This window comes from Eulemur rufifrons, chromosome 28 (genome assembly GCF_041146395.1).
Source record: "Eulemur rufifrons isolate Redbay chromosome 28, OSU_ERuf_1, whole genome shotgun sequence".
NCBI classification, from domain to species: Eukaryota; Metazoa; Chordata; class Mammalia; order Primates; family Lemuridae; genus Eulemur; species Eulemur rufifrons.
This window is the reverse complement of record NC_091010.1, coordinates 13,916,745-13,930,986: the sequence shown is the minus strand read 5'-3', so window position 1 is coordinate 13,930,986 and position 14,242 is coordinate 13,916,745. Positions and strand designations below refer to the sequence as shown.

Sequence of the window (14,242 nt, the reverse complement as noted above, 5' to 3'; positions counted from 1 at the left end):
TTTAAAAATGATAGTAATTTTCAATTATTTAATTTTTTCTTTTTCTAGGTAAAATTAAATATTCAGAAAGAGTCTATGAAGCTTGTATGGAAGCTTTTGATAGCCTGCCTCTTGCTGCACTTTTAAACCAACAGTTTCTCTGTGTTCACGGTGGACTTTCACCAGAAATACACACGCTGGATGATATTAGGAGAGTGAGTATATATTTTAGTTCCAAGGTTGATTACTATTTATAGTACTTTGTTGAGTAGAGAGTAGATGCTTCAAAATTCTCTTTACTGCCAAGATTAGGTAATACTAAAAATCAATATACTGATGATATTTTAAGGAAATAGCTTCTAATCATTCTGAACGATGTAGTATGGACTGTATTCAAAGTTGGTTGGTACCACTTTCCTGTGTTCATTCTGTCTTTATTTTTTGATGAATTATTTCTGTTCTTTGTTTTTTTCTTTTCCTTCACAGTTAGATAGATTCAAAGAGCCACCTGCATTTGGGCCAATGTGTGACTTGCTATGGTCCGATCCTTCTGAAGATTTTGGAAATGAAAAATCACAGGAACATTTTAGTCACAATACAGTTCGAGGATGTTCTTATTTTTATAAGTAAGGAAAAATATCCAAGATTAATCACATTTTAGTTGCTAACATAGCATGTACTACATACAAAAAAAAATCATCATTTTACTTAATTTACTCTTTTTCCCCCACAGCTATCCAGCAGTGTGTGAATTTTTGCAAAACAATAATTTGTTATCGATTATTAGAGCTCATGAAGCTCAAGATGCAGGGTAAGAATTCTGTTTCCCTGACCCAAATTAACACCTTAAATACAAATCAAACTTAGTATCCATGATTGATGCTTTACGATGCATATTAAGCTATTTGTTTTGCAGCTATAGAATGTACAGAAAAAGTCAAACTACAGGGTTCCCTTCATTAATAACAATTTTTTCGGCACCTAATTACTTAGATGTCTACAATAATAAAGGTAAGATGTTGTTGATAAAAAAATTGTTAAACAACTTAGCATTTTAATTGACTTATTTTTTTGAAAATAGAAAAGGAGTGTTTTATGAAACTATACCTATCCAAATCTCATTATAAAAAACAATAAGATATAAGGGAGGGGAGAGAACAAGAAATAAAAATCCAAAATGTGAAACTGAGTCATATAAAACCATTCCACAAGTTGTCACTTATAAAAGGTGTTTTGTAAAAAGTGCTCTGAGTTAAGTACATCAAGCAAAATCAAACATGATTTTCTCCAACTCCCCTTTCTTAAATCTTTCTCCTTAAAATCAAGAGAATTTTTGTTGTTTGTATAAAGCTGCTGCTGCTTTGACAGTTTTGTTTATTTGCACTGTCTACTTGTTTAATTTATCATGTTTCTTGTTTTGTGTTTACCGATCTAGGTTCTCTTTCCCTTTCTTATTTCCTACTTTTACCTCCACAGTCTTACCACTGCCCCATGAAGTACTTTTTTGTATTTGAGCTTTCTTTGATTAAGCCATTCTGGCCTCATTTGAGGGATACATTCTTCTCTTTCTTTCTATTGCTTTTTTCCATTTTTATTATATCTTTTTTCTTTATCTTCTATTCCAGTGGTTTTCATTTCCCCTTTGTCCTTGCAAATTTGATCTGTCTATAGTAATTGGATTTCATTTTATTTTAAACATAACTATTGATGGATGATGCCAAAAGGTTTTAATCTAGTTAAGTGTGTGCCAAGGACATTGAAGATGAGACTGAGTATGTTTATGTAGTTCACATCTTCAGAAGAGGAAATTAAGAGGCCAGCTTCTATTCTGTCTTGACATGTCTGGAATTCAGTTGGCTATGCCATAGCTTCAGGATCAGACTGGAGTGGATGTGCCAGGAGGAAAGAACAGAAGGTTAAAGACTTTTAAAAGTACATTTAGGGAGATGGTGAGGTCATTGCTAAATAAGGGTCATGGTGTAAGTTCAAAAGAGGAGCAGAAAAAGTTTTTTAGATGATGGGAGATGATGGTTAAAAAAATAAAAGATTTGCCTGAGATCGAACAGTAGTATGCTGGGTAACTTTGGTATATAATATGCCATAAGAACTTATACTGTAGATATCTAATGAAATGTGACTTCATTTTTGAGAAGAAACATATCTAAGTTTTTACTCCATTATAAAAAACAGAATTGACTGTTACATTTAACAAACTACCAGCGCTCTAATTCTTCAACTGTGACTTCCTTCATCAGTATTAAAGGAGCTAGAGTTCAGTGCCAGGTTAAATACTGCCTTACTGGTTGTCCTGTCAGGTTGACTCAGGAGGTTAAGGGATTGATTTTTTTACTACTTAGAAAAGAAACTCAAACCATTGACTCTGTCTTGTCAAAATCAAATGTCTCTTGATAGTTTTGAGTCTGTATATAAATAGTGTTAATGATTTGAGTGTTTACGTAGTATGTGTATGTTTGTAATGTTTCATTCCATCCATAAGGCAATTTTCTAGATTTTCTCTCTTTCTTTTTTTCCCCTTAAATAAGGCCTGGAAACTTGGTATCAGCTCATAATTTCTGAGGTTAATTTACTTTTATTTCACATGGGCATTTCATAAGGGAAACAAACATACACCTGTTACATTAGTAAATGGTAACATGTAGCAGGATTGCTTTTGATTCTCTATTAGCCAGAATCACAAATCTTGGAATTTAACATCTACATTTCAGTACTTTTCATCAAAATTTTTTTTTAAAGCCACATAATTATTATATGTGCACAGCATTTTGTATTTTTATGTAGTTTCATGTAAAATACATTCTGTGATCTTAAAATAAATTTCTGAGGTAGGCAGGGTGGACATATTAGTCCTATTTTATAAGCGAGAAACAGATTAGTTGAATAATTTACCAAGCATTGCACAGCTAGTACGTGCTGTAGTTTTAGATTCGAATCTAGTCCTTCTAACCCAGTGTTCCATAAAGTAATATAACCAATGACTGAAATCTATGTAGGTTAATGTAAGATATTAATTATGTCAGCATATTATATCTGAAATGGAGATCAGTAGGTTACTTTTGCATTATTTGGTTATAATATTTTCTCTTTTGGTATTTTAGTGTTTTTTTCCTAAATGAAGCAAAATATTTCTTTATAATAGTTTTATCTCATTTTCCATATTAAATGAAATGAATACAGTCATAGATTCATAAATAAAATGCTCCAAATTGGTGGGATTTTTTTGTTTGTTTGCTTTATTACCATTCAGCTGTACTTTTCAGGTTGTCTGCAGCTAAAGACCCTCTTAAATTCCTCAACTTACATGAACTTTAAAAACCTAGAAAATTGCTCATTGCCATTTGGTGTTTCCTCTAAAAATTAAGTTTTCACAATTTTGGATTTAGTAAAAGTGCATGTTCATCATTGGATTATAAAGTAAAACAGACATTCTGGAAAGAATCTGGTAATTTTATTAATAGTAATAAGTGAAGATCTGACTATTGCTATACATAAAAGTGTGTTAAAAACAGAAGATGTTACTACTAAAAATTAGTTCCTTTCCCCCTCTACCAACCTTGATTCTAGTCACCCCAAATGCCCTTCCCTCTTAAAAAGATATTTTTCTGCTTTTATGTATTTTATACTGTTGAGGCTAAAGACAACTTGTTACATTGACAAATTATCTTGCAGCTGCTGTATTAAAATATGAAAATAATGTGATGAATATTCGACAGTTTAACTGTTCTCCACATCCGTACTGGTTGCCCAATTTTATGGATGTCTTCACATGGTCTTTACCGTTTGTTGGAGAAAAAGGTATGATTTTTATTTAAAAAAATAAAGAATTGTTTATTACTGTTACATTTACTCCAGTTTACTATCATAAGCACATCTTGCTAAAGGAAACTAAAGTCTAGTTTCACTATGGTTACGGCTCTACTTGTGTCAGTGGGTGTGGGTAGGAGAGCCTCAAAGATATTTTAGTTAGCTGTTTACAGCCCCCATGTGAGGGTGTCTGGGGGACTGGGAGAAGACTTATAAATAGCCTGATGTTGTCTTCAGCTGTTGGATTTTCTTTCTTTTTTTCTTTAGCTTAAATCTTTTATGAAGGAATGGAGGGATAGCTTTTTTTTGGAATGGACCTTTCTGCATATTTGAACACCATTTTTGGGCATGCCTCAGAAATTCATGAAGGAACTTAAAAGCCTTCATGTAGGCAATATTAGTCACTTTATAGCAGTTCTGTACTCAGAGAGAAATGATAAAGAGAAATTTAGATTCTAACCTAATATTTCTTCTTCTATGTGAAAAAATGTATAAAATTTTAGTAGTGATGCTTTTCTGATAATTCAGAGGAACACCTCTTAGTACATACTTAAAAGACTTTTTAAGAGAAAATAAATGCAATTTAAGAAATTTTGTTTCTAACTTTTGTTTCTAGTTATGTAAAATTCTTAGGATTTCATTACTTATGACATTCTTCTTTTCCATTTTAGTGTTAGTGTTTTCACAGGGCAATGCCTCAGTTTTCATATGTGGAAAATGGTATCATGACAGTATAGACATGATTGTAAAACATTTGTTCTATATCCCTCTCTAATTTTTTCTCACCTCTTCCATGTTACAAAATGTTCCTTTCTGTATGAAATATGTACCTTCTGCCAAGGCAATTTGTGGTTCTAAGATTCAGAATTAATACTTAAACTTTTTGTGTGTTAAATAGGTTTTCTGCAGATTGCCTTTGGTCTTCTTTTACTCAGTAGGTTCAACATTAAGTTAATATGAAGCTAGAATTACCCTTTAGCATTTGAGAAGGGGGCCAGTTAAGGGCTTAGGTGCAAGGGATGCATTACACTTACAACCTTCTATCTTTGGTATATGAGAAATAGTTCAGTCATAGCATCATCAGGCTAAAGTGAATTTAAGAATTCATCTTGCTCTCCTGCCTCCAGGCTAGACTGCATCTCAACTATTTTAATATAATATGGGGAGGGTGAAGGAGTCAGGAGGATAAGATAGGAAAAAATGGACATTTCATAGATCTCTCTAATTTAGTTCTCTAAAGTCCCCATGTAAGGAAATATTTCATTATATCGAATCTAAATGTTTATATTGTGAGTGTTTAAACAAGGAAAGAAATAGATAATAGGTTTTTCTTAACTAGTGCACCTATGAAAAACCAGGGCATTATAGAGTTTTAGAGCTCATGAGTGAACTTAATCATTTAGTCCAACTCCTCTTGAGAGATAAGAAAATTTAATATGATTTCTGTGGCTCTCTTATAAGTGAAGATGGAGAAGAGTAGGCTTTCCTCAGTGTTCTGTATTTGAAGTCTGCTACTAAGTGATCTTTGGTTCTTTTTTGCCACTCTAATTTACCTTATCTCTTATAAGATAAGGAAGCATGCAAAGCTTTTTACTATTTTTGTTGTTTTTCTGTGGATCTTCTCTGAATTATTCACATCTTTCTAAAAATGTAAAGTTCAGATTTTAACATTACATGTGAATAGAATCCTAACCTCTGTTGAACATGGTAAGAAAATTTTCTCAAATTCTTTGCATATCTTACTATTTTAATATATGATAGCTGTTCAGGTAGCCTAACTACTTCATTCTAATGAAAACTTTCTTTTAATGTGAAAAGCAGTAAGTGACATTTCATTTGTTCAACTTCCAAAAAGCCAGTTTTACTCTGGTCTAGTCCCTGGGAAGCAGCTAACCTAAGCCAAAGGCTTCCTGAAAGGCTGATTTAATCCCAAAGTTAGATGAAAGCAGTGTTTTTGTAATCTTTTGGGGGCTAAGGACCCCTTTTTTGTTTCATCTAAAGAAATCTTACATTGGCCTCTAGTCCCAGCTACTTGAGAGGCTGAGGCAGGAAGCTTGCTTGGTCCCAGGAATTCGAGGCTGTAGAATGCTTTGATCACACATATGAATAGCCACTGCACTCTAGCCTGGACAGCATGGTGAGATCCTGTCTCAAAAAAAAATTACATTGGACAATTTACAACATGTACGAAGGTAGAGTGAATAAAATGAATTTCGTATGTACTAATTACTAACAATTATGAAATCATGGCCAATCTTGTGTCATTTATATCCTTATCCACTACTCCTCACCCCACACCTCAATTATTTTGAAGTAAATCTCAGCTGTAATTTTTTTTATGTCTACAGGTATTTTAGAAAATATTTCTTATAAGAAATGTTTTAAAGTAACTACATTTAAATGTTACTTTAAATTAAATGTTACTTTTTTAAAGTAACACATTTTTTAAAGTAACTACACATAAACATAAAAACATTAATTTCTTAATATAGAACACTTTTGAGAATCTGATGAAAATTATGGAGTTTTGTACCAGAAAAGTTCATGTACAAATACATGTACATGCGTGGAAGATTTTCAGGACGCTCATAGATCTAAAGTGAATTGGTAAACTCCCTCAGGTTTACTGACCCTAATTTAAGAACCTCTGTTCTAAAGGGTCAAATATGGTGTGATCGTCTATAGAAGGTCATACATATAAGATATATTCATTTACTAGATTTTTTTTGAAAGTCTGTTTTATTTAAGGTACTAAAGAAACAAAGATACAAGTAAGATGTGGGTCTTTGCAGATTAATAGGGGACTTGAAATATATAAGTAATGATAATAAGATGCAATATGGTAAGTGGTCCAAGACAAGCCTAGTTTTATAGGAGAGGAGAGAGGAGGTTATTTCTGTCAGAGGCATTAAAGTAGCTTTTGAATGGTGGCTTGAAGAATGGTAGAATTGTGCTGGTGGATATGATAAGCAAGAGAATTCTAGATAAGAGAGCTTCCCAAGTCTGAGTCTGAAAGCAAGAAAGCATACGTCTCTGACAAATGTTGAGGGGTTCAATTTGATTAGCGAGTAGAATGTATGAAGGGCAGTAGTAGAAAAAAATGAAAAGTTAGGTCAGGGCTCATGAGGCTCTTGATCACCACACAGAGAAGCTGGAACTTTTATAAATGGTGGCAAGCCACTGAAACACAGAATATGACCATGATAGTCATTTAGCAAAATGACTGTGGTAAAATGGAGTGGAAGGAAGACTAGAGGTTGGGAGACCTGTTATGAAGTTACACGAGAAGTCAAGTAGAGACATAATGAAGCCCTGGTAGCATTAGGAATAGAGGAGGAACTGGTAGTAGTAAATTATTCAAATCTGATCTTTAAATAAAAAGTAACATTTCTCCCATATCATATCTTTAACTACTACTATGCTATGATTTTCTTTCTTTTTTTTTGAGACATTAAATGTCTCTTTTATTTCTATTTTTGAATTTCAAAATATTAAGGGGGTACAGGTGTTTTTGATACATGGTTTGAGTCAAGGCTATAAATGTGCCCATCACCCAAAGAGTGTTCATTGTATCTGTTAGGTGGGTTTTTGCCCCTCCTCACCTCCCCCCGTTGATTTCCAACGACTTTTATTTCCCTCTGTGCACTTGTGTACCCATAGTTCCAATTTGTTAGAGAGTACATTTGGTGTTGATTTTCTTTCCTTTGCTATGACTTTCTTGCCTTTCTTTCAGAAGTCAAGCTTCTGGGTGAAAAGTAGTATATACTTTAAAGCTACTATTTAGTATCCCATTAAATGGTTCCATCTAGCTTTCAAGATAAACCGTAAGCTGTCATACAAGGTCCTTGGACCTTCCCTACTTTCTCTTCAGCCTCATTTCCTGCAGTTCTCTTTCACATTCTCTATGTTCCAGTTGTAACACAACACAGCCAGTTTCCTCTTTAAGTTTTGTGCCTTCATACTTTTATTTTTTCATAACAGCTTTATTGAAATACAATTCACATACCACATAGGTGACCTATTTAAATCGTACAATCCCATTGGTTTTTAGTATATTCTACAGAGTTGTGTAGCCATTACCATAGTCAGTTTTGGAACATTTTCATCATCCTCACCAAAGAAACCCTGTGCCCATTAGTAGTCACTCTCCATTTTCCCCCAACCTCTCCTCGCCAGCCCTAGGCAACTGCCAAGCTACGATTTTCATAGATTTGTCTATTCTGGACATTTCGTGAAAATGGAATTACACAATATGAGGTCTTTTGTGACTGGCTTCTTTCCATAGTTTTGTCAAGGTTCATGTTGTAGCATGAGTCAGTACTTCATTCATTTTTGTGGTAGGATAGTATTCTATCATATGGATGTACCATATTTTGTTAAACTATTCATTGGCTGATAGATATTTGATTATTTTTGCATTTTGACTTTTATGAATGCTACAAAGAACATTCATATACAAGTTTTTGTGTGGATATATATTTTCATTTTTCTTGGGTATAGACCTAGGAGTGAAATTGGTAGGTAATACGGTAACTCATATGATTAACCTTTTGAGGATCTGCCAAACTGTTTTCCAAAGCAGCTACACCATTTTTTAATCCCACCAGCAGCATATGATTTCAGTTTCTCCATATCTTTGTCAACATTTGTTATTATCTGTTTATTTTTTTCTTTTTTTAAAGAGACAGGATCTTGCTCTGTCACCCAGAATGGGGTGCCAGTGGTGCATTCAGAGCTTACAGGAGCCTTGAACTCCTGGGCTCAAGCAATCCTCCCACCTCAGTCTCTCAAGTAGCTGAGGCAACAGGAGCATGCCACCATATTCGGCTAATTTTTCTTATTTTTGTAGAGATGGGATTTCACTATATTGCCCAGGCTGATCTCAAACTCCTGACCTCAAGTGATCTTCCCTCCCCAGCCTCCCTAGTTGCTGGGATTACAAGCATGAGCCACTACACCCAGCTCCTGAAGTGGTTTTAATTTGCATTTCCATAGTTAATAATGGTGTTTAGCATCTTTTTATGTCCTATTGGCCATTTATATATCCTCTTTGGTTAAATGTATTTTCAGATCCTTTGCACATCTTGGAATTGGGTTGTCTTTTTATTGTTGAGTTGTGTTTTTTATATATTTTAGAGGCAAGTCCCTTTTCAAATAGATGATTTAAAAATATTTTCTTCCATTGTGTGGGCTGTCTTTCACTTTCTTAATAGTGTCCTTTTAAGCACAAAAGATTTTAATTTTGATGAAGTTTTGTTTATTTTATCTTTTGTTGCTTGTCCTTTTGGTGTCATATTTAAGAAATCATTGCCTAACTTAAGCTCATGAAGATTTACCCGTTTTCTTTTCAGAGTTTTATAGTTTTATATCTTACATATAGGTTTTTGATGAATTTTGAGTTAATTTTTGTATATGATGTGCAATGGGGAGTCTAGCTTTACATTTTTGCATGTGAATATCCATTTGTCCTAGCACCATTTGTTGAAAAGACTATTCTTTTCCCACTGAATTGTTTTGACACCCTTGTCAAAAATCAATTGTCCTTAAATGTGAGCTTTTTCTTTCTGAACTCTCAATTCTCTTCCATTGAGCTGTAGGACTACTTTATAATCTTTCTAACTTCTGTCTAGAATGCCTTGTCTACACTGTCCACCTGGCAACCCCCTAGTTCATGTTTCCTCTCAAATGTCATCACCAAAAGCTTTGCCTTCCCCAGTAGGTCTTTTGCATTTTGCATACCTTTGAATACTTACGGCATAGTTTTCATCACTCTTGTGGTTGAGATATGTGTGTATGTGTGTGTGTATTTATATATATATATATATATATATATAAATAAATAAATATATATAAAATCTCCTTTAGTAGTTAGTAAGCTTTTTGAAGGTAAAGACTGTTCCGTTCATACCTGAATCCCAGAGCTTTAGCTTTTAATGTATTTGTAGGAGGAAAAATAGTTTTATCGGGGTAGTATTGAATTTTGTTTTAGATGTGTTCATTTCTAGGTGCCATTGGGACATCCAGGGGCTAATATTCAATAGACATTTTTATTTATTAATTGAAATTTTATTTTTCTTATTCATTTATTATATATTTATTGGGTGCCTGTCATGTAGTAATGACAGGCTCTAGGTAGTAATGAATAAAACAACAACCTGCACTCATGCAGCTTTCATTTTAGTTAGGGAAACAGACAATATGCATATGGTTTAAGAAAGTTGGCAATAAAACCAGCAAGGAAATTCAGAGCCTGAAGGGAGAGGTCAAGACTGGAGATCCAGACTTAGGAATCATCTCCAAAGAGATGATGCTTAACTATAAGTATGATAATGGGTGGAATTGCCAAGAAATTGAACATATAAAAAGAATAACACTGCAGAAAGAATCATGAAGATACCCAAATTTGGGGGGAAAAATGGTCTAAAAAATAGGAAAACCAGAAGAATAGAATCCTGGAAATCTTGCAAAGGAAAAGAGAAGGAAAAATACATATAGAAGGGCTGGGCATGGTGGCTCATGCCTCTAATCCTAGCACTCTGGGAGGCCGAGTCGGGAGGATCACTTGAGCTCAGGAGTTTGAGACCAGCCTGAGCAAGAGGGAGACCCCGTCTCTACTAAAAATAGAAAAAATTAGCCAGCTGTGGTGTGCCTGTAGTCCCAGCTACTCAGGAGGCTGAGGCAGGAGGATTGCTTGAGCACAGGAGTTTGAGGCTTCTGTGAGCTAGGCTGATGCCACGGCACTCTAGCCCAGGTGACAGAGTGAGACTCTGTCTCAAAAAAAAAAAAAAAAAAAAAACAGAAAAGAAAAATATATATAGAATAGTCAGGGAGGATTAAGCCTGTGAACAAGCCATGGGTTGAGATTGTTAGGTAGTCATTAGTAATCTTTAGAAATAAGTTTCAAAGAAGTTGCTGCAGCCAGTTTTTTAAAAGATTGAATCCTGGGACTTTTTGGGAACAGTAGAACTGTGCCAAGATTTCTTTTCTTACTCTGTAATGCTATATCCATGAATGAAGATTTGAAATGTATATATTCAGATGTGTTATTCACCTCTGTTCTTATATCTTTGGGGGCTCATTTTTTTCCCCCAAAAGGTGTAAAAATTTGTTTCATAAAAAATCTCTGACTTCACTGATTGGGGGTTGAAAGAAAGAAAGTAATGAAAAGTAAATTTTTTAAATTAATTAATTCATTATTACTTTGGGGCAGGGATGGAGTCTTTCTCTGTCACCTGGGCTAAAGTGCTGTGGCGTCAGCCTAGCTCACAGCAACCTCAAACTCCTGGGCTGAAGCGATTCTCCTCTCAGCCTCCTGAGTAGCTGGGACTACAGGCACCCACGACCACGGCCAGCTAATTTTTCTATTTTTGTAGAGACAGGGTCTCACTCTTGTTCAAGCTGGTCTCAAACTCCTGAGCTCAAGTGATCCTCCTGCCTTGGCCTCCCAGAGTGCTAGGATTACAGGTGTGAGCCACCGCTCCTGGCCATGAAAAATAAATTTTAAAAAAATGAAAGAAAAAAAAAAAGAATCTCTCTCTCTCTCTCTTTCTCAGACTTGTTATCCATTGAATTTCTTTGATTTTGAAAGCCTTCACATTTTTTTAATTCCATTATTCCTGCTATCAGGATGTGTTTTCTTGGGTTAAAAATTATTTGACCATTTGTAGGAATAGTTGCTATGTGTACATATAGACAGTTGTATATGGTCAGCTAACATGAAACTTTTTCTTTTTTGAACAGTGACAGAAATGTTGGTAAATGTTCTGAGTATTTGCTCTGATGATGAGCTAATGACTGAAGGTGAAGACCAGTTTGATGGTATGATTATTCATCTTACTATTTCTTATTATGAAGTGGTATCTCTTAACTGCCCAGTCTCAATACACACAATTTTGCAAAAATTAGTCGTTACTTTCAGATGACTATGCTATTTGATAAGTGACAAGTCACTTTTTCAGATATTGTTTATTTTAAGATTTAAACATAATTTTAGTGATTTTATTTTTTTATGGTAGTATGAGGAAAAAAGATGGATTTTGGGAAAGGGAAAATTCAGAAGAAAGAACAGAAAGACATGAAAATTGAAAGGTATTACAAGGATGTGGTTCTTCGTGAATATGGACACGGCTTAGAGAAGGGAGGATAAAAATACTGTTTGTTTCATTAGTACAGTAATCTTAGTGCATCAGAAACATACCCAAACTCACAATGTTGCTTTGACTTTTTTTTCCCCCGACATTAGACTGTTCCCAGTATAGTGTGGTTGTGTTGTAAAGGACCACTTGCTAATTTAATTTGAGATTCTGAAGCATTTTTTCCATAGAAACAAAGTTATATGTGGTTGTTCTTATATAAGCCAACAAGCCTATGTACCTGATGTATATTTATAATATAAATTAATATTATAGAAATAAAATTCCTCTTATTTTTGTTTTGAAATTTTTATTTAAATATTTATTTAAAACTTTATTTACTGGGTAAACAACTTATTATATAAGCTGAAAACTCTCTATTCTCTTTTGTATTCCCTGACATCTTTGCTTCAGTATAGTTTTTATGATTGTTGCTAGTATTTAAATGTTTCTGTGTATCAAACATGGTCTATATATTGATAAGATTTAATAGCTACATATTTCTAAGTATATTAGTATACCATAATTTTCATAGTTAATCTCATATTGTTTGGCAGTTCTAAATTATTTTCATTGTGAATAGCAGTACAATAAACTTATTTGTATAATAGCTTTTATTTTCCTCCTTGGAATAAATTTCTTGAAGAGAATAACAGAGGTACAGAATATGAAGAATTTTAGCTTCACTGCTTTAGCTGTGAACTACCAAGTTGCTTTGCAGGAGAATTGGACCAATGTGAATTGCCTCCAGCAATAAATCCATAGAACTATTTCTCCACAGAACCATTGGATTTTGGTCATTTTTACTTATTTCGCTTGGTGGCTATGTAACAGTAAATTATAATTGGTTAAATTTACATTTCTTTGATTTCTAATGATGCTAAGAAGAAAATTACTATTTTTCCAATTGTGTAAATTATCCATCTCAACTGATTACTTATCAAGTAAAATCTGAGTAAGAACTCTATAGAAATTTCTCTACTTGTAAGCCCATTTGCTGAAAGTACAAAGTAACTGAGTACAAGTGCTGCTCTTGCTATCTGGTGGTGGTAAGCAGAGATGTGCTTAACTCTTGTGCTTTTGTTAGTGACTGAAATAAGTATATTTATATCAATTATATTTGGGTTTAGATAGTAAGCTTTCTTTTTTTTTTTTTTTATTCCAAGAAAGAGTGTCACTCTGTTGCCCGGGCTAGAGTGCCATGGCATCAGCCTAGCTAACAGCAACCTCAAACTCCTGGGTTCAAGCAATCCTTCTGCCTCGGGCTCCCAAGTAGCTGGGACTACAGGCATGCGCCACCATGCCCGGCTAATTTTTTCTATATGTTTTTAGTTGTCAAGCTAATTTCTTTCTATTTTTAGTAGAGACGGGGTCTTGCTCTTGCTCAGGCTGGTCTTGAACTCCTGAGCTCAAACGATCCTCCCGCCTTGGCCTCCCAGAGTGCTAGGATTACAGGTGTGAGCCACCATGCCCGGCCTGATGTTTTTAGCTCTAACATTTTATCATATGTCTTTTCCCTAAAAATTTTAAGTAGTTTTAAGTAGATAATTTGTTTCCTTGTTCTGTTACTGTTTGTTATAAAAGTAGACCTGGGCTCATATTCCAGTTCCTTATAATGGCTTTGTGGCTCTAGGCAAGTTACTTAACTGAGTTTCAGTTTCCCTCATCTTGAGAAGGAGGATAATACTTAATAATGTTGTAGGTATTGAGATAATGAATATTTGAGATAATGACTGAAATAATTCTTGGCACATAGCCTACTAAGTTTTTCAGGTGGAGTTTTTTGTTAATTTGTTAAGTTCTGTGATATATTTAGCGAGAGTTTTAATTGGTATTATATTAACTCTATATCTGAATCTAGGGAGTTTTTAAAAAATAATATTTAGTTTTCTAAGCTAAGACCAAGATCTCTTGCTCTATATAAGTAGCTTACTATAATTATTCCATTTAATATATTTAATATAGAATTACTTTACTTACAGTTATATAGTTTTTCTTTGACAAAAATCTGTTACCAAGTTAATACTTAGGTATTTTATATTCTTATTACTATTACAACCTTTCTCTCTTACCATATTTTCTATCTATGTAAAGGAATATAGCATATATTTGTGGTTTTATCTTATGTCTAACAACTTGGATCAGCAGAATTATTTTCTGTGGTAATTTTTAATTTGTTTTCCAAAACTTTTTAAAGTATGTAATTTATGTAAGACTGACATTTATTTTATACACTTTTACCTTTCTTTTTGTTCTTTAAAAATTTTCATCAGTGTTGCCAATAGTGTATTAAATAGGAGTGGTGGTAG

At 33.9% G+C, this 14,242-nt stretch overlaps 1 protein-coding gene across 5 annotated transcripts in view; it reads left to right on the top strand.

Annotated features, from left to right (window-relative positions):
• PPP3CB (protein phosphatase 3 catalytic subunit beta) overlaps positions 1-14,242 on the top strand; it is a 50,587-nt gene that overhangs the window by 21,459 nt on the left and 14,886 nt on the right. For all 5 annotated transcript variants that reach the window (XM_069461084.1, XM_069461085.1, XM_069461083.1 and 2 more), the window contains exons 5-10: positions 49-194; positions 466-605; positions 713-790; positions 896-990; positions 3,667-3,792; positions 11,542-11,619. In XM_069461084.1, the coding sequence (XP_069317185.1) occupies positions 49-194; positions 466-605; positions 713-790; positions 896-990; positions 3,667-3,792; positions 11,542-11,619 (663 nt within the window). The remainder of the gene's footprint in view (positions 1-48; positions 195-465; positions 606-712; positions 791-895; positions 991-3,666; positions 3,793-11,541; positions 11,620-14,242) is intronic.